The 19,928-nt window shown below is 35.2% G+C and overlaps 1 protein-coding gene across 2 annotated transcripts in view; it reads left to right on the plus strand.

The window, feature by feature from the left end:
• Positions 1-19,928, plus strand: part of MYO6 (myosin VI) — an 86,393-nt gene that overhangs the window by 57,761 nt on the left and 8,704 nt on the right. The window contains exons 21-32 of one of the 2 annotated variants that reach the window (XM_029944849.1): positions 1,893-2,023; positions 2,119-2,196; positions 4,208-4,337; positions 6,114-6,204; positions 7,531-7,681; positions 9,233-9,441; positions 10,561-10,639; positions 11,672-11,832; positions 12,485-12,487; positions 14,063-14,089; positions 14,487-14,516; positions 16,639-16,677. In XM_029944849.1, coding sequence (XP_029800709.1) covers positions 1,893-2,023; positions 2,119-2,196; positions 4,208-4,337; positions 6,114-6,204; positions 7,531-7,681; positions 9,233-9,441; positions 10,561-10,639; positions 11,672-11,832; positions 12,485-12,487; positions 14,063-14,089; positions 14,487-14,516; positions 16,639-16,677 — 1,129 coding nt within the window. The remainder of the gene's footprint in view (positions 1-1,892; positions 2,024-2,118; positions 2,197-4,207; positions 4,338-6,113; positions 6,205-7,530; positions 7,682-9,232; positions 9,442-10,560; positions 10,640-11,671; positions 11,833-12,484; positions 12,488-14,062; positions 14,090-14,486; positions 14,517-16,638; positions 16,678-19,928) is intronic. The other variant, XM_029944845.1, reaches the window with a different exon arrangement.

Genomic DNA, 19,928 nt, shown 5'->3' on the forward strand with positions numbered 1-19,928 from the left:
CTGTGCTGCTTATCTGTGGCAGCAAAGAAGATTCTGAGTATAACCAGCCAGACTGTACCAATAAGCCCTTCACCATCTCCCAGAGGAGGAGTCAGGTCATGGTAATTTCTAGAAGGAAGAGCACTTGGTTTGGTGCCTTTTATTTTTAAGCTTTGAAAGGTCTTTAGAGTAAATTAGCTTCAAGTGCTGAAAAAGCAGCCCTAGGCTTGGTAATTTGTTAAGCTTCATGAAATTCTTAATCACCTTTTGTAAGCCAGTTCATATGTTGTCGTCAGCCTCAGAGCAAGCTAAGGGACTCAGAGGTGGCAGATGTGTGCATTCCCAAGGGTACTTGTTTATTTGATATACATGGGCAAGAACTGTAACAATACTAGCCAAACTTTTTATTTCTTGAGCAGAGGATAGAACTAATTAGATTTAGTTTTAGAGACTTCTTTCCTTAGGAATGATTGCCTTATGTGCTTCAGTAATTAGTATTAAAAATTGCAGTAATTACGTAGCTGACTCTTACAAAAAATCAAGTTGTACAGAATAATTATAACTAAGAAGACATCTCACTTCTCAGGTGTGGCCACTTAATTCTATCTTGGGTATATTTTTTTGTACTGGCTAAATAAAGCTCTGCCCTATTCTTTTAGGTTGCTACATCATATTCTGCCATATGGCTGTAATGCCATTTAGTTCATTGATATTTAAATTATTTGGGTTTTTTTTTCCCTATTACAGTGATCCAGTAGATGTGTGCATTTTCAATGCATATTTTTGTCCACATGTGTGACAAGTTGTAGGATAGATTAATAGAACTAGAAAGTCCTGAATCAAGGGGATAAATATTTCCAAATTGCCATCCAAAATTGTTGCACTGGTTTATTTTCCCACGAGTAGTGTATGTGTGTGTTTTCTTACACTGTCACGTTTTATGCCTTTGCCAGTCTAATAGGTTAAAATTCAATCTAACTGCCTAGAAAAGAGATCTTTCCTGTGAGATTATTTTAAAGTAACAGTCCATTTATTAAAAAAAAATTTTTGTAGTTTCATTTTGCCAATTTAAATTTTTGACCACCAGAAATTTATTTTGGTGTAAGCAGTGAGGAGTGATCCAGCGTTCAGTGTTTTCTAAATGGGTAGCCATTTGTTCTAACACCTTGTTGAATAATCTTATCTCCATTGATTTGAAAGGCCCAGACAGTGAAATCCAGGCCTTTTTGTAAATGAAAGTCCTAGCATTATCTATAGTTGTTGAGCCTTTCCCTGACTACTGTATGCTGTTCCTGACATGCAGCTTTCACACTGACATAAGGCTCAAATTAGACGTAGTAGAGTTATACTGAAAATAGGTATTCATTCCATACCCTCTACTTCAGTAGACTAGCTTCTTTGATACGTGAATGAAAAGGGATCTTTATAGTCAAATACTGAGCTCCCCTCTCTTTCTCTTTTGCCCGTGTAAGCATATGTGAGTGAGAACTTGGGAATGTGTTTGACTACTTCTTGGAGACTCTGTTAGGAATCTTTTTAACAGATTAATCTCAGGACTTAGAAAATGGCTTAATGCAAGCCTTTACCTCCTATACTATTGGTTGTGACATAGAGGTTTTTAGCAGAAAAAAAATCCAAACTAGATTTGGGCTTTCTAGAGACTAGTAGTTTGTGTCCTAGAAAATGGTTAGTCCTGCTGGTTTTAGATGAAATTTGCTACAATAGTTTTAGGTGGTGGATAAGTTGGTGCATATTGAGTATAGATATGATAGTCCCTGTGTAATATTGCTTTGCTGATGATTCCTATAAATTGCCCTTTTCTAAACATTAATTTTTAAAATTTACCATTCACAAGTTATTTTTGGACTTCTCTACAGAGATTGGCAATAATTTGTGTTTGTTTATGAATCCAGGTATGGTGTCTGTTTTGGACTTAATGCAGGGTGGTTTCCCATCACGAGCTTCCTTTCATGAACTCTACAACATGTATAAAAAGTACATGCCAGATAAACTTGCAAGACTAGATCCAAGACTGTTTTGTAAGGTATGAATACTGCGTAAATTGAAATTTCTTAGCTATGAACTGTCTTTCTTACTAACTACTTTCTGGCATTTAACTTCTGAACTTTTATTTTTCAGGCTCTTTTTAAAGCTTTGGGCTTAAATGAAATTGACTACAAGTTTGGGTTAACAAAAGTATTTTTTAGACCTGGCAAGGTAAGTACATTTTTATTTTAATCTTTAACATGATGAATATGGATAGTTGGAGTCAATGCATACTTTTAAGTGTTTAGTAATTTTTATTAATCATGAATTATATGAATTATCACTAATAGTATGCATATGTGTGTAGACACAATTTACTTGTTAGAAGTTTGAAATTTGTAATACTCTGTACAAGTTTTACAACTTTTATTTCACATTTGGAAGTACTGGAATCAGAGCATTATTTAATTAGATTTTTTTGCTTAAATAAGGATTAACCAAAAAATGCTTACGTTTTAGGAAAGTTGAAAACTTTGTAAAACATATTAATTCAGTCTTCAATAATTAAAAATTTCACAGTACTTTTGAATCTTCATTGTAAGAACAAGTTCTATTAGAGTATAAATAGATATACAAGGTACAGGAAATGGGACCGAAGTTTGTACCAACTTCTGTTAAACCACAGAACGAATGAATGTGTAAATCCTTTTGTATATATTTTAGGCTAACCCATAGTTTTTATATTTATAGATTCTTGTACTAGGTTACAAGATTGAGTTGTAGAATATTTCATAACATATATGTACAAAACAAATAACTAAATGTTATTCACAATCTGTCTTGACTGTCACAGTCTGTCACCATTCCTGACTTTGCTTATATTGGTTGAATAATTGCATCCTCATACACAATATATATTATGTATATATACATAATAGCCAGCCATATTTGTTTGACTTAGCAGTATTATTAATCTCTAGTGCCTTAAAGACTAGATTAATGATAATAAATGTTATTTCACATTTTTGAGCATGAAATAACCTATGTAATATAATACCAATGTATGCACTTCCCTGTTGAATATTTTTACTACAGAGAACCCATACTATTTCTTATTAAAAAAAAGCAATTAAAAATCTGTATTCATAGTTGGCTTAGCTATATAATCGTACATATTTATCATAAGCTTGGCATTTCTCTTATTTCAGGGCTGTAGTAATAATTTTAGAATTAATAACCTGAGAAAACATTTGGTCTCGTTTTGCCCCCAGAAAAACTAATTAGAAGGATATGTTGAAAGCACAAGGCAAGTTTTCAAAGATCTCTAATTTCGTTATGTTACCTGTAACTTAATTTTGATCATAAGAAGCCATTTATTGATAGGCGTGTAACATCCTCAGTATATTATAGGGAGATATTTGATAAAGGATAGAAATCATTATATAATTTGGTGGTAAATTATAGAAATAATGCATTTTATTTTTTAATAACCTCACAGCTGTTTTATTTGTGTTGTCTGTCTCAGTAACAATTTCTTTTTTTAATGTTTATTTATTTTTGAGAGAGTGAGAGAGAAAGAGAGAGAGAGAGCACAAGTGGAGGAGGAGCAGAGAGAGAGAATGGCACAGAATCTGAAGCAGCCTCCAGGCTCTGAGCTGTCAGCACAGAACCCGAAGCAGGGCTCGAACCATGAGATCATGACCTCAGCCAAAGTCGGATACTTAACTGGCTGAGCCACCAAGGCACCTCAGTAGCAGTTCCTTATATCTGACTAAAATAGGCATGGGGTTGTGAGAGTGAGAACAGTTTTAGTGGCACCTGACATTATAAGGCTGACCTTCACTTGTCAGAAGTTGTACACAGATACCAGAGTTCAGGGATGAGCCAGTTCAGACACATGTAAGCCCCTCATTTCATTCTTTTCTCCACAAAACCTTTTTGCCAATCATCTGTAATTGTCATTTAAGATTTTTCTACATTTATTATTAAATCTGCTAACTAGCAATGAGTAAGCCCTGATTACCCCTTCCAAAAAGGATGCTAAAGAAAGAGAAAGGCAGCAAAATACAGCTGCATGTGTTTGAATTTGCTCTGCACTCTCCTGAGACGTGGGTCTGTTACTGGTTTGTGACCATTTCCAGAAAGTTAGACCTTGGTTTGACTTCGAAGGCATTTTGTGCCTCTCTGTGTGTTTAAACACATTTCTATTTTGATACTGATGCTAAATTATTTCATTTCCTAGTTTGCAGAATTTGATCAGATTATGAAGTCTGACCCTGACCATTTAGCAGAACTGGTTAAAAGAGTCAATCACTGGCTTATCTGCAGTCGCTGGAAGAAAGTTCAGTGGTGCTCCCTCTCGGTCATCAAATGTAGGTGTTTTCTTTCACACCAGGATCTGTAATCACTTGGGGGATGAATCGGTTTGTGGAATGCTATAAAATCTGAGTCGTGAGTGGCGGGCCACAGGGACCACATTGCTTATTCAGGCTGTAGCACTTGCATGCAGTGTACATGGTAAATTATTATTTGTGGACTTTAAAAAATATTTTTACATATTATACTTATCTTACCCAAATATGTCACAGGAAAACTAAATTCACCATGTCCTAAACAAAACAGAAACAGAACTCACAGTCTTGATTCCTCCCACTCCCACTATGTCATCCTCCAGTCTGTCAGACTTAAGGCAGAACTTTTCTGTTTCTACCTGCCTGGCATCACCAGCACACACACCAGAAATTTCAGGATTGTAATGGCGTCTCTCCATGAAATCTCTTGCCAGCGAACACATCCCATTGGTTCTTTCTCCAAGCGCTATACATTCTCTCCCTTTATTGCCAGGCACTTAGTGGAGTCCCACTGCTTCACTAACGTGTTACTTTCAGTAGCTCCCAAACTGCATTTTCTTGGCTTCCTAGGAGTTCTCTTCTTAGAGTTTCTCTCTAAACTAAAGCCTTTTATTAAGGCTTTCCTTTAATACAGGGCAAAGTCTCAGAATGTCCTTCAAGATGCTGCAAAACAGGGTTTCAGCTTCTCTTTCTGAACCTCTTCTGCCACTGCTCATTTAGACCCTGTTCTCTCTGACACACTGGACTGAGCTACTTCTTCGTGTGTGTCTGCTAGGTCATAGCAACTATTTGTGTCCAAAACAAGGGTTAGGGGCAGAATATTTTTGAGTTACCTGAGGGTCTGTGGCAAACATTTAACTGTATAGAATTATTGTCAGTAATTTGATTAAATTTATAGCTGTCCCTCCCTCCTCCCCACTCACCAGTGCTAGGCACACAAAGAGGATTCAGTAAGGTGTATCTTTTTAAAAGAAAAACGAAATTCCTTTGGCTTAATGGAGAGGAAACATGCAAACAAGGATTATTATTGAGATCTTTTGTTAGACAATTGTGCATATAAAGAGAAAACTATAATAAAAAAGATGACAGAAGCTCTTTTTTCCATAGTTTTCCAAGTGAAATATAGACTCATTTGTCACTGTGGTTCAGTGCTTTCAGCTTTATACTTGCATTTTATGATGGAAAACACATTGTATGTAAATTATCTATGCTGTACTGTTTGTGAGCTGTGTTCTGCGGTGGTGAAGTTGGTAACCAGACAGGGTCTTGGAAGGATGTTAATATGGAAGCTCTGAAAAAAAAGGTTCCAAGTCAGATTAGTGCAGGATGTTCTGGATAACTGAAGTTAACAGGTTTCTTTACTGTAGAGTTCTCAGAAGCTTTACTCTGTATGTTCACTGTGAATCTCCTAAAGGAGGTATAGCATATAGCTTTTTGCAAATCTGTTTGACAAGTGAATCCTTTTTTTTTTTTTTTTTTTTTGCAAGACATATCTGTTAGCATTTAATAGACCAGTATTGCCTAGGACAGTCTGGGAAGCAGTAGTGTTGACATAATAAGGAAATAACACATTTAAAGTGTAAACCTAGCCACACACATGATGTACTTTTTATTTTAAGAAGTGTAACAAATTAAAGAAATGTTAGACTTTCTGGTTTTAATGTATGGTATAATATGTTCATGAAGATTTTATGTTTCCTGAAAACTGTTTTGTGGAAATGAGTGGTTTTTAAGAATATTATATGCCTGATTTAAACTGAACAATTTTCTATCATTGTATTTTCCTCTTATACATAGTGAAAAACAAAATAAAATATCGAGCTGAAGCCTGCATTAAAATGCAAAAAACTATTAGAATGTGGCTTTGCAAAAGGAGACACAAACCTCGGTAAGATGAATAGTGCCTTGTCATGATGAGCACTGGGTGTTATATGTAAGTGATGAATTCTCCACCTGAAACCAACTTTACCGTATATGTTAACTAACTAGAATTTAAATAAAATTTTGAAATAAAAACTGTAGAGGCGCCTAGATGGCTCAGTGGTTAAGTGTCCGACTTCAAGTCAGGTCATGATCTCAGTTTTTGAGTTCGAGCTCTGCATCAGGCTCTGTGCTGACAGATCAGAGCCTGGAAGCTGGAGCCTACTTCAGATTCTGTCTCCCTCTCTCTCTGCCCCTCTTCCACTCACACTCTGTCTCTCTGTCTCTCTCTTAAAAATAAAAATATACATTAAAAAAAAAGTTCCTGAAGAATCCTACTAAGTCTATTTAATATATAATGGCTATAAAGTCTTGAAGAGCAGTTGGATACAGAGTGTTCTCCTTTCTCATGTTCTTTGTGAAAAAGACCTATTAGTCTGTTAGTTTATATTATATATTTGAAATCAATTAATTATTTCAGTGTTTCATTACTTGCTTCATTCTACAAAAGGATTTGAAGTAGCTTACAAAAATGTAAATACTATAAAAGGTTGAAATAAATGACTAAACAAAGCTCTTTTATTCTAATTATTTTAGTGACTTGAGTTTCTTTTTTAACAAAAAAATTTTTTTATGTTTTTTATTTATTTTTGAGAGACAGAGAGAGATAGCATGAGCAGGGGAGGGTCAGAGACAGAGGGAGACACAGAATCCAAAGCAGGCTCCAGGCTCTAAACTGTCAGCACAGAGCCTGACACAGGGCTCGAACCCAGGAACCGTGAGATCATGACCTGAGCTGAAGCTGGATGCTTAACCGACTAAGCCACCCAGGCACCCCAGTGACTTGAGTTTCTTGATAAATGTTGTCAACATAATTCTCAAGATTATGTATAGGAATTATATTGTCTCACAGTTTAGTCTTTTTATTTAGTCTTTTTATTTGAATCTTATTTAGACTTTTTAAACTTACAGGCCTGAATAACTGTTAATCCTTATATCTCTTCAAAGATATTAGATAACTCTTCTAAATTCTTCTATAATTTGAATTCTGAAAATTTTCAGTGTAAATACAGAAAGCCTAAAATACTAACAGGCATCAGTGTCATTCACACCCATATTTGATTTTTTTTTTTTTTACTTTCAACAAGAGATGTAAAAAAGAGAATCCTAGATAATATGAAAACAGAAGTGAAATACCCCATTTAGCAAGATGTTTAGCATTTTATTAAGATGAAAAATCTATGCATAGCATTCAACGGTGAAAGTAAACCCTGATGAAGTATTATCTTTACAGCATTGATGGCCTGGTTAAGGTGGGCACACTGAAAAAACGACTTGATAAATTTAATGAGGTAGTAAATGCATTGAAAGATGGAAAACCAGAGGTGAATAAACAGGTCAAGAACCTTGAAATTTCTATTGATGCTTTAATGGCCAAAATTAAGGTATGTAATTTTGATCCAAATAACTGACTAAACAATTTCATATACTTGGTTTTTGATATTGAATTGTATAGAAAGATGTCTTTTTTTTAAAGGTACAGAATATTACACATGTTGAGTCTCAGTGATGGCAAGTGATGATCATCGTATTGTTCTATGTTTGAAAATTTTTATCACAAAAAAATAAAAAGACAATTTTTATGCAATTTCATCTGTTGTCAAGAAAGCCCCCTCTCAAATAGTAATTAAAATGCTATACTCTGTTGGTAAACTTTTGAATAGTCACCCCTGAGAGAGAAGTAATGTAAATTATTTTAATTTGTTTCCTGTTTTTTACCTGCAGAAACTAATTTTTAAATTATAAAAATAATATAATATTATGGAAAATGTGGAGAAAACCACCAGAAAACCCTTAACCCCAGACAATAAGACATTCGGCTGTCACAGTGTTGCATAGTCAGTCACCTTCCAGATCTGTTTTAGAGGCACATACGCTTGTAAAGTTCTCGCAGTTTAATTTTGTGTCCTTATCGTCGTTGTATGCCTTGTCCCTGTCATTACGTTATTTTTATACAGGCTCTATCATGAACTACTTAAAAAAAAGAAATTAATTTTCCCCCAAGTTTTTTTAGAGAAAAAAATGGGTCCTCTTTTTGTTTTTGTATTGATTTTCATTTATTTAAGTACCAGAGGGATTGAAAATGCTTTCTATATGCTTGCTTGTTAATTATATATCTGTTTCTTCAGGCCTTTTTCTGTTATATTTTAAGGTCTTAATGTTTTTCTTATCCATAAGTCAGTGTAATGATGTAGGCTATAATATCTTAAAGCAAGCTTTTAAACATATTTTCTGCAGATATTTTAAGTAGACAGTGGTAAATCTTGTAGAGAGAATGGAGAAAGCAGCTCAAGAGAAGAATGAAAATGTTTTGCATAATCTTAACTGCTTTTACAAATCTGTCAGTAGCCATTTCTCTGAATGTGGTTTTATCTTGATGAATGTCAACCTAGCCACATTTTTTGAAGGCTCACTTAGGAAAATCATCCAGTAATTTTGGTTGTATTTAATAATTTCCTAAATATTCCTTTGGTACAATTCCTTTTACTTATTAAAGAATAGTAAACAAAAGCAAAATTAACAAATCATTCCTTAAAACATAATTTTCAACTATAGTATTGTACTTTGTCTACACCCTTAGATGTTTGATTACTTCATTAATAGGAAGTAGACTCAAGTATTTGTCTGCAGAGATAACTTACAATATTTTTTAACATTAATGTACCAGTAGTATATCAAAGATAATAGCCTTATTGCTTACCAGCTTTTCCAGTGTTTGCTGCATTTGTGTATATATATATATATATATTTTTTTTTCTTGCGGTAAAAGCATATAACATTAACCTATCCATTTTTAACATCCATTTTGTTATTTTAAATAACAAATATTTAAAAATAACATTTTAAAATATTTAACTCAGTAGCATTCAGTATATTTGCACTGTACAATAGAAGAGCTAATTTTTTAAGTACATGTTCATTACTTTGTTCTTAAGTCCACGATGATGACGAGGGAACAAATACAGAGAGAATATGATGCACTAGTTAAAAGCTCAGAGGAACTGCTCAGCGCATTACAGAAAAAAAAACAGCAGGAAGAGGAAGCAGAAAGGCTGAGGCGTATTCAAGAAGAAATGGAAAAAGAAAGAAAAAGACGTGAAGAAGATGAACAACGTCGAAGGAAGGAAGAGGAGGAAAGGCGGATGTAAGGAATTTATATTACTGTTTTGAATTAGAAGCTAACAGAATAGTAAACTCTTAGTGTTAATGCTGGTTAATGAATATTCTTTTTTTTTTTTTTTAGTTTTTTTATTTATTTTTGAGAGACAGAGACAGTGCAAGCAGGGGAGGGTCACAGAGAGAGAGGGGTTCAGAATCTGAAGCAGGCTCCAGGCTCTGAGCTAGCTGTCAGCACAGAGCCTGACATGGGGCTCGAACCCATGAACCGTGAGATCATGACCTGAGCCGAAGCCGGACGCTTAACCGACTGAGCCACCCAGGCGCCCCTGAATATTCTTATTTTTAAATGTTATGTTCTTTAAAACACGAATTTTCTTTTTTTTTTAATTTTTTAAATGTTTTATTTATTTTTGATAGAGAGAGAGACAGCATGAGAGGGGGAGGGGCAGAGAGAGAAGGAGTCACTGAACCGGAAGCAGGCTCCAGGCTCTGAGCTAGCTGTCAGCACAGAGCCTGACGTGGGGCTCGAACCCACAAACGTGAGATCTGACCTGAGCCGAAGTCGGAGGCCCAACCGACTGAGCCACCCAGGCGCCCCTAAAACACTAAGTTTCAAATAAGTTTGAAAATAGAAAACACAAGTTCATTTTATAATAATAACATAAAATAATTTTAATTATAATCTGAGTTTTGGTTAGACTCTTACACCTGAGGATTTCTTAACTTCTTTTTAAAGCTAGGATTGTTGTTATTTTATAATCAAGGAAAAGGCACTTCTACTTTTCTGCAGTTTTAAAACTGGTAACTTACTGGAAAATTGACACCACAGGGCAGACAGAAGGAGTGTAAGAGCTGTTCAATTGGAGAAGCAGGAGAGGGAGACACGTGTGACCAGGGCCTTGTAGCTAGGCTTTATCACCAAGTTAGTCTACAGATTTAACGGTTATGGAATACAATTGTTTGTGTTTATTTCAGAATAATTACTGTCAAGAGAGTTAGAGCTTACTGTTTTCAAAGCTAATGTGTATATAGCCAACAGATTAATTTGAGTTCTCATTTTGTAACCTTTATTTATAGCTAAATTGGTTTCTGATGGATTTCTTATATTCAATAAATTTTTGAGGAGTTTTCTGTTTTTTCTTAGGAAACTTGAGATGGAAGCAAAGAGAAAACAAGAAGAGGAAGAGAGAAAGAAAAGGGAAGATGATGAAAAACGTATTCAGGTATGTACTTATTAGATAATCAGACTGAATTTCTATGAAGATAGAATCTATAAAATTATAAAACGAAAGAAGTTGAAAACGAAACCTTGATTTGCTAGGTAAGCTGTCATTGGTTTCCCCCTGAGACAAAAGGCATTTTCTGAAGTCGTTATGGGAACTTTGGAACTAGGGAAGGGAGTTCAAATCCAGATTCTGTCATTAACAGATATGGTGACATTGCACAAACCACCGTAAGTGACTATGGGCTATAGTTTTTGTTTATGGAAGAGGGATTAATGATAGTTGTGAGCATTAAATAAGTTGACATATGTTAAAGAATTTAAGTTTATTTATTTTGAAAGAGAGAGGGGAAAATCCCAACCAATCTCTTTGTTCCCAGCACAGAGCCTGTTGTAGGGCTTGAATTCATAAACCATGAGATAATGACCTGAGCCAAAATCAAGAGTCAGACACTTACCTGACTGAGCCACTGAGGCAGCCCTGTTAAAGCACTTAGAACCCAAGTTCAATAAATACTAGTTGTTACTGTTATTACACTTAGGTGAAAGTCAAATAAATATTCACTTACAACATAATTATAATTTTAAAACATTGTAGATACTAGTATCAGTAGATCAGGATTAAGATATTCTCCCCACCCCCATTTTTTAAAAGGTCTGTGTCCGAGAATGATTGATCATATATTTGAGTTTCTGTCTTGGCTTTCATAATTCATCCTGAGCACAACCAGCACTTTAAATTCCTGACATCTGTCTAGGTCTTGGTGTTAATGTGTACCCAGAATTCTCATGTGATATTTGGGATACTTATGGCGATAGAATGGTGGAACTATGGTTCGTCTACCTTCGTTTGGATTTGGGAAAGGGAGGAAGCATTAATCTAACATAGAGGAGAATGGAACCTGGAGAAACTTCTGGTGAAACGATGTGTTCCTTAGTAAGGAACTTGTGCGGAGCAGTTTTAAGTAGTGATGGAAATGGTTACATAAACACGTGGGGAGAGCTTGCTGAGAGAGCTTTCTGTCCTTGGAAGGCCGAAGTGGAGGAGCAGCTGGCCCGACAGCGGGAGGAGGAATCGCAGCAGCAGGCGGTTCTGGAGCAGGAGCGCCGCGACAGGGAGCTGGCCCTGCGGATCGCCCAGAGCGAAGCGGAGCTCATCAGTGACGAGGCCCAGGGGGACGCGGCGCTCCGGAGGTACGGGCCACTGGGTGGAGCATGGCACCTCCGCTTTCTTTCCCTCTCTGCCGCTTGTTTCTGTGTGAAGGGGCTGGGGCAGTCGTGTTCTTTAGGTCCTTATCTATTTTAAGTAAAGTCATTTAACGATTATTTATATCTACTTTTATACCCAAGCAAATGAAACAATTGATTGCATCAAATTGTTAAACTATTGAAAAATAAAACTAATACTTCAGTTCATGAAACCTCTCAACTTTTACTGTGAAATTGTCAAGGAATCTTATATAAAAAAAGTAAACATCTGATTTCTAAGTTCCTGTCACTAAATACTGGCACAGAAATCAGTGAGTATATTATAATCCAGTTTAACATATTTGAGATTGGGGTTTATCATCTTCCTGATACAAATTTTTATTTAATATATCATATACCCTAACATTTATAATGAGGAAGATATTACACACACACACACACACACACACACACACACACACATCATGTTTCTCAATAGCTGTCCCTTTCCAAGAAGGAATGTTTATCATTGAAATATCTTGGCTCCCCAGGTTTCCAAATTTATCTCTAAATACTGAGTTTTATTGAAGTGTGGAGATGTATGGATGTTCTTATTAAAAGTTGCAGGAAGGTCTTTTTTCATGTTTAAAAAATTTAGAAGGTAGAAGCATTATTTTGATTATTTGTAAAAACAGTGTAACTAGTTGGTGGGATTCCCTTGTATGTAGACATCTATGTTGTATAATATTGAGAGGCACATAGATTTATGTAACCATGTTTTTCAGAATGTCAGAGTACTGTTTATGAAAAAATATAATTAAAATGCAACCAACCACTAGATGTTGCTATCTCCTTGTGAAAGGCAAAAACTTGGTAGGAATGGCGAGGCAGTGATTAGACTTTATTTAGCTAAAACAAAGGGATGGAAAAGGGGATGTTAAGTTGCCTCTGTGCTTTTTCTACTAAGTGATTACATTGGGGGAGCTCTGGGGTCTGAGCTGTATTTGAAAGTATATTATATTTAAATAAACTGAATGGGCCTGTCACATAGCGTATTATAATAATTATTAAGCTCTTGGATTTGAGTCCTGTATTTGAGCTGTTTACTACCATTTCATGTAATTAAACTATTTTCCTGCCTGTGGCTCCTGTAACTGCAGACTCAGCTCAGCTGCTCTTCGGCTCCCTCACCCGTGTTGTGCTGGCAGGGCCGGGAGCCCTGGAGTGTAACTGCGTAGGAGCAGGCCCAGTCTCCTAAATGAACCAAGCTCCTACAGCTGCCCTCCCTAATGAGTGTGAGGTGGCACTGCAGTTGACCGAGCTGGCTTCATCACAGCTGAAGTTCATTTCTGAGGGACTCATTATTGCAATTAGTATTAGTATTCATGGCATTTAAAACATTAAACTATATCTAGTGCCATTCCATATAATATGTATAAGAGACTGGCTCATAAGTGGACTCCTTCCCATCTGCAGAATGGTGCACTCATTAGGGTACTTGGGTGGCTCTTTTGGTTACGCTTCTGATCCTTGATTTCAGCTTGGGTCATGATCTCACTGTGAGTTCGAGCTCCATGTCGGTGTGGGATTCCCAAGCCTCTGCTTGAGATTCTCCCTCTCCTTCTGCCGCTCATCTGCTCGTGCACACATGCACTCTCTCTCTCTTGCTTTCTCTCTCTCTCTCTCTGAAAAATAATTTAAAAACAGTAAATTTTTTTTTAAAAAAGGTGCACTTCTTCCAAGGATGAGTGGTCTCAGAGAAACAGTGACTCATTCAGGACATTTAACATAAATGATGTTACCTGTGATTTAAGTTAAGCAGAATTAACTATGTAATGGGACCACTACTAAGTAATTAGGACATAGTCAAGCAATTATGACTTGAATGGCTAAAGAATTAGTTTTAGTTTTCTGTGAGACACTTCCTGGGTTGGTGTCCCCTCCTCTGGAATGCCCCTTTAAGTCCTTTTTGGCATCATTATGGATGATGTCCTATACATATTTTCCATATTTGATCATTTCATTTTACTCCATGGGCTACAAGTAAATGTTTTTGAATGTTTATTTTACTTTTGTTAGCACTGAATTATTTCTGACAAATTTATGAGTAAGAATTCTCCAAGTAATCCTGTTCTTCATATATAGTATGAAAATGTCATTCTTGGGTTCTTTGGTGCATTAAAAATATATGCAAATGGATTCTGCTGCATTAAACAATTTCAAGTTACTTTTCCAGCTTGGATTCCCATCCAGTAACTTCTAAGTAAGAATTGTTTTCTACATAAAATGTTGTAAAACATGATCTTAATCAATCACACATGATCCTAATGCAAAGTGATGATTTCACATTACCTAAAATTATGAAATAATACTCATATTCTATAAAAAAATAAGCACACTTCACACTGTATGAATTTTCTAATCTAGATGTAATATATTTGCTTTTTAATTTTCATTGAATGCTTTTAATTTAGGCTTTTCTCATAATTTTTAATGAAAATTTTAAACTTTAAAATTTTGACTGATCTCATAGATTAAAGGTAATGGAGTTCTTTTTTTTTTTTTAATAAGTAAAGTCACTGAAACAAATTTGGCACAATCCAGATTTTCACGATTTAGAATTGGTTATGATATTAACTAAAATATATTATTTCTCACAGAAACAATGGAGCAAGACCCAAAATGGCACCGTATGTCATTTCTCTTTTCAAAATTTGATTTGGTCATATAATCTTTTTTTTTCTTTAACAAGTGTGGTTACTTTTTAGGAGAAATAGTTTCCTCACTGGAGTACATTTTTGTTATTTTTTGCTTATATTTCATATATATACTAAATATTTTAGTATGCATGTGCTTGCTCACACCTACAGAAAAACAAATACTCAGATGTTTTTATTCATACATAGCATCACCATAAATGCAACGGCTACAAATGCAAGCTGATAAAAGAATGTTCTGTTGGTCAGTTCAGTGCCATGAAATTTTAAACAAAACTTTAAGTTCTGAACAAGTTGAGTACAATCTCCTCTGTACACAGTAGTTGCATTTCTGGAAAAATTCTGCAAATATTAAAACCATGGGGGAAAAATCCCTGTATGTATGTGAGTTTCACCTTTATCTGATGGACATGTCAATGTCACATGGGGCACCAGGTACTTGTTCCTGGTGCAGAACATGTGGCAGCAGTATACTGTTACCACAGCATTGTTACCACAGGGCACCAAAAATTTTGAAAACATCTCTGGGTGCTATTTCCCTCCATTAGGACAACAGCTTTATAGTTACCATTTGAGTTGGAATTAAATAAGCCCTGCAACCAGTGTGTAAGGTAACTATTTGCATATAGTTTGGGGAAATTAGAAGGAAAAAAGCACACGGCTGCAGGAATCATTGCTGTCTCATATATTTGGTGCAACTCCTGGAGCAGTAACACAGGGTCAGGTGAGATGCCGGATCAGTAGAGATTGCCATCCAGGGTAGTGTTGGGCATATGGAGAAATCTCTATATGACCAACAGACCACATGGTAAAGAGCTTAGAAAGGCCATGAATTCCCTTTAAAAACCCTTTAAAAAAAGAATGGAGAAAAGTTTAGGAGAAAGAAGAGATGCTCTTGGATACTAAGAAACCTTGAGGTGATAATAGAATTAAAGATATTAATTAAAGTCATGCCGAGTTTGAAAGTTAGAAAATTCTGACTAGCCTACATGGAGATTGATAGGTTTATTACCCAATATACAATTTAATACATATTTCTGTTTTTTTTCTTTGTATTTATTATCCTTGATCATCCGTTTCTCTGATGGTGCTTGCTTGGGTAGTCCTCCTGTCACCCCCTAGTGTTCATTACAAAGAAAGGATTATTTAAAAAAAAAAAGTCCTTTGCTCCTGTAAGTCTGGGTCCCAGCTCCTGACAGGCATCCAGGAAACTAACCCCTGATGCAAATATAACCATTTTCTTTCCTTATGATTTTTATTGATTTGTAAGATTTTGAAGTTACCAGAGTCTGATAAATAGAGTGAGCCATGAGAAAATGATTATGGAGGAAGAAAGAAAAACAAATAGGAAAATAAAATAATGAAATTAAATAATCGTTGATGAACACAATGAAACATCCATCCCTTTTCACAGAATTAAATATTGAGAAAAGTTATACTTCCCTGAGGAATAAAAGAAAAGTAACTTTGGCCTTCAGAAAATGTTATCTGTGAAAAGTCAGAACACTTCTGGTGTTTAATTTAACAAGTACTTGATGCATTTGAATTCTCTTATTTTTTTTTAAAGCATGCTTTGATTTAGAATTTTAGAGTTTAGAATATATACGACTCTACACTATAGAGTAGATCAGCTTGGTTTACCACTGTTATGCCTTGTCTAATTAATATTTACTAAGCAACCCCAGTGCAAAAATCCTTGTATAGAACCTATATCCTGCCAAATTTCCTGTGTGTGTTTAGAACATACTAATATATTCCATACATAAGGAACACCACAGAAGCATGGCTCTAATGTGATTTTATCTGAAAGTTCCTACTGCAAAAATGGAGTTCAGACAGCTTTAACTGTATTTAGACAAAAGTTTTGCCATATCTTATGGCTATATCCCATATAGAAAAGTATATTACAGACTTTTATGAAGTAAAATGATAGTGAATGGTTAAATCAATAATCCTATTAAAGACATACATTTTAAATTATACTTTTAGATCTTTTATGTAATATATAGTTGTCTCTTATAAAACCATGTTGTATTGTCTTATATAAATATAATATAGTTGTCTTTTATAAAACCATATTGTATTTTTCTTATAGGGAACAGATGGCAAAAGAAATGTCAGAATTTCTGAATAGGTTAGTGCAGTGGAATTTGGGGAAATAAGTGTCACCTCAAAATCACGTTTTTAAATCACTGTTCATTATTTGGACCAGAACCTGTTTTATGAATAGTCTGTTCTTCCTTGTAAATTTTCTGTACAGGAAATGTCACTTCACCCTTACACCACCCTAACAGAAAAAGCTAAAAAACGGTGTTCTTCTAAATTGGTAATACCCCAGGGGGAAACCATTGGCGTTTTGAATGGGACTGTTCCTTGTTGGTAGCACGGCCATGTTTGTTGCTGGCCCTCACAACTCAGCCTCGGTAGATGGACCTTTCCTCTCAGACAGAATGAATGTTTTGAAACTTTCCATGGAAATGGTGCTGCCTCCTACCCCCACAGCCCCAACCCCTTCCCTGCTGGGAACCTCTGTGCCTCCTTGAAGGGGAAGTAGAGAGAAAGAGTATGGCATCTGAGAACCTCCTCACCATAGCACATGGTTTAAAAACCACTGATGTAAAAATTGAGCCACCAGAGAATATGACTTCCCAGCAGGATCTGGTCCTTTATAAGTGGATATGAATCAGTAACGTTTTAACTGTCAATTTTGAAGTTACAGGGTTAATTGAAAGTGTTAAAGTTAATATATTTTTAAAAATTAGAAGTCAGTTTTGTTACTACCCTAGTATATCATTTATATGATTATCTTTATAACAAATCTAAATAATCAGTAAATTCCACCTTTATTTTACTGTTTTAGCATTTCCAGAGATGAGGGGAGAAAGCATTTAAATGCATTTCATTCATGTACTTGGGATGCTGAATATGTTTTTAGTAGATGTATTTTTGTTTGACATAATATGAGTGAAAAGTTAGTAATATTAAGCCATATTTTATATGGCTTATATAAATTGAAATCAATGTTGTTTTCTCAAGTATCAAAATACGCCTTATGTATATTGACACCTCATGTGTATTCTGACAATCTATAAAACTGTACATTATGTAAATTCACTTTTTCAAAAGAAATAAACAAAAACCCATAATAATTTTCAGCTGCTTTCTTAGAAAAGACTCTTAGAAGACCTAGGAAGAAAAGAAAAATTTTTTTGTTAGTTTACTGAATGGTGGTTTAGGGATATAGAAGAGAAAAAAGAAGATTTGAATAATGTTAAAGCATAATTTATTCTAAGGGTAATAGAGACACCTTGCTGACACACAGCTGGCTCTTTTTGAGCAAAGCAATTAAGAAGAAAAAGCTACATGGAAAATTGCCAGTCACACAGCTTTTGAAAAGGATAGATTCTGCAATAAATCTAAAACAGGTTTGAACCATAAAAATGCAGGAAGAACTGAATGGCCACACATTATTCTTCAGCCTGGCTTATATGTTACTAATGATCATCATGTCTACCAGCTATTAAGTACATAGAGTGAAGTGTGCCATTTTTTATTCTCTAAAATAAAAGCATACAGAGTCCTCTTAAAGAGGCAAAAGTACCTTATTTATTTCATTGTTAAGCTTAATATTGAAGGAATAATTTCGTTTATTTCAGGAAGAAGTATACATATTTTCAGATATCATTTCTCATTAAGTAGGAGTCAGTGTCTTGACTGCCAAGATAGCTGTTATCTTTCAGAATGTAAAATAATGAGAAACTATGACCTCATTTTCAAGTATTATACCTTGAACATCCCTCTTTAAGAGGAGATATTTTCTAAGTAGTGGAAGATAAAGGTGAAATTCCTTGTGTGATACCTGAGATGCAGTATTTTAGTTCTTTAAAATTTAGTTCTTTTCATATTTGTTTCATCTTTTTTATGTCTTAAAATGTGATGTGTTTAAATTCTTCCTTTGTTACTTTGATCTTGTAGCTTATTCTAAGTGCTATGTGACAGGTGTCATATTTTGCTGAAAGCTAATGTTTATGGTTATAGAAAAGTTTCTGTATTTCTGAATAGTTATTTCAAGTTATATATATAGAAACAAGTTGTAAGCCCTGAGTAGCACTGCTATGAAAAAGTTGAATTTATCCCATTTTATTTTTTAATTTATCATTTTATTTTTATGTACATAAAAATACACATTTTTTAGTATGTATTCCCTCCCCTCCCCCATCCCATACTGATACTTCTTCTATACTTTTGCTCTTTGAAATCTGTTATCTGCTTCATGAACTAAATCTCTTCCTTTAACTAATTATTATTTTTTAAACTTACACAACTCTGTGTCACCAGCTCCTAGCACAGGGGAAGGGTTGGCCTTAATTAATGTTTGTAGAAGGAATAAAGAAATAAAGATAGGCAGAGTCAGGTCTAGGACTAGGGCTTTTAGAGGCAGACAAGCTGGGTGTCAGTCCCAGGTGCTACCATTTACTAGCAGTGTGGGGACTTGGGGCATAATCTGTATTTCACTGCTCTGAGTCTTGTCTACTGATTTTTATTTTCTTTCTTCACCATGATAAGTGTACTCTTTAATCCTCGTCCCTTATGTCACCCCACCCCCACCACTCTGTTAACCATCAGTTTCTTCTCTATAGTGAAAAGTCTGTTTCTTGGTTTGCCTCTTTTTCCACTTTGCTCATTTGTATCTTAAATTCTGTATATGAGTGAGATTTTACGGTATTTGTCTTTCTCTGACTTATTTCATTCATTTAGCATTATACACTGTAGCTCTATCCATATTGTTGCAAATAGGAAGATTTCATTCTTTTTTTTTATGGCTGAATATTCCTGTGTGTGTGTGTGTGTGTGTGTGTGTGTGTGTGTGTGTACGTGTACGTGTGTGTACGTATCTTCTTTGTCCATTCATATATCAGTGGGTACTTGGGCTGCCTCCATAATTTACTAGTTGTCATATTACTTGCTGAACATGAGGGTGTGTTTTTATCTTTTTACAGAACTTTTCTAAGTGTTCTTTAACAGCGAGCTAAGAAGTCACAGGTGTTTCCAGACTCGTTTAGCCCGTCTTTCACAACTAACGCAGTGGGTTGCAGTTTGACTAGTCACTTGTGGGCCCTGCAAACACCCACATGCCCAGGGAGGTTCTGAGCCATAGCTTTTGTTGGGACTTGCCCATCTGTTACGTCCAGCAGTCTGTGGGTGATTGCACTGTGCGGCTTTATGGCTCATAAACCCTCAGTGTACTTCTGATGATTTTAGGAAACAGAGAGGATTTTTCTTCTTGATTTTGAGGAATTTATAGAAATGTATTTTCTAACATTAAATGTCCACTTACCCATTCATTGGAGTTTTTAAACTGAAGTCAGGGGTAGGTTCATGGTA

Source organism: Suricata suricatta, chromosome 7, assembly GCF_006229205.1.
Source record: "Suricata suricatta isolate VVHF042 chromosome 7, meerkat_22Aug2017_6uvM2_HiC, whole genome shotgun sequence".
Taxonomy (NCBI): domain Eukaryota; kingdom Metazoa; phylum Chordata; class Mammalia; order Carnivora; family Herpestidae; genus Suricata; species Suricata suricatta.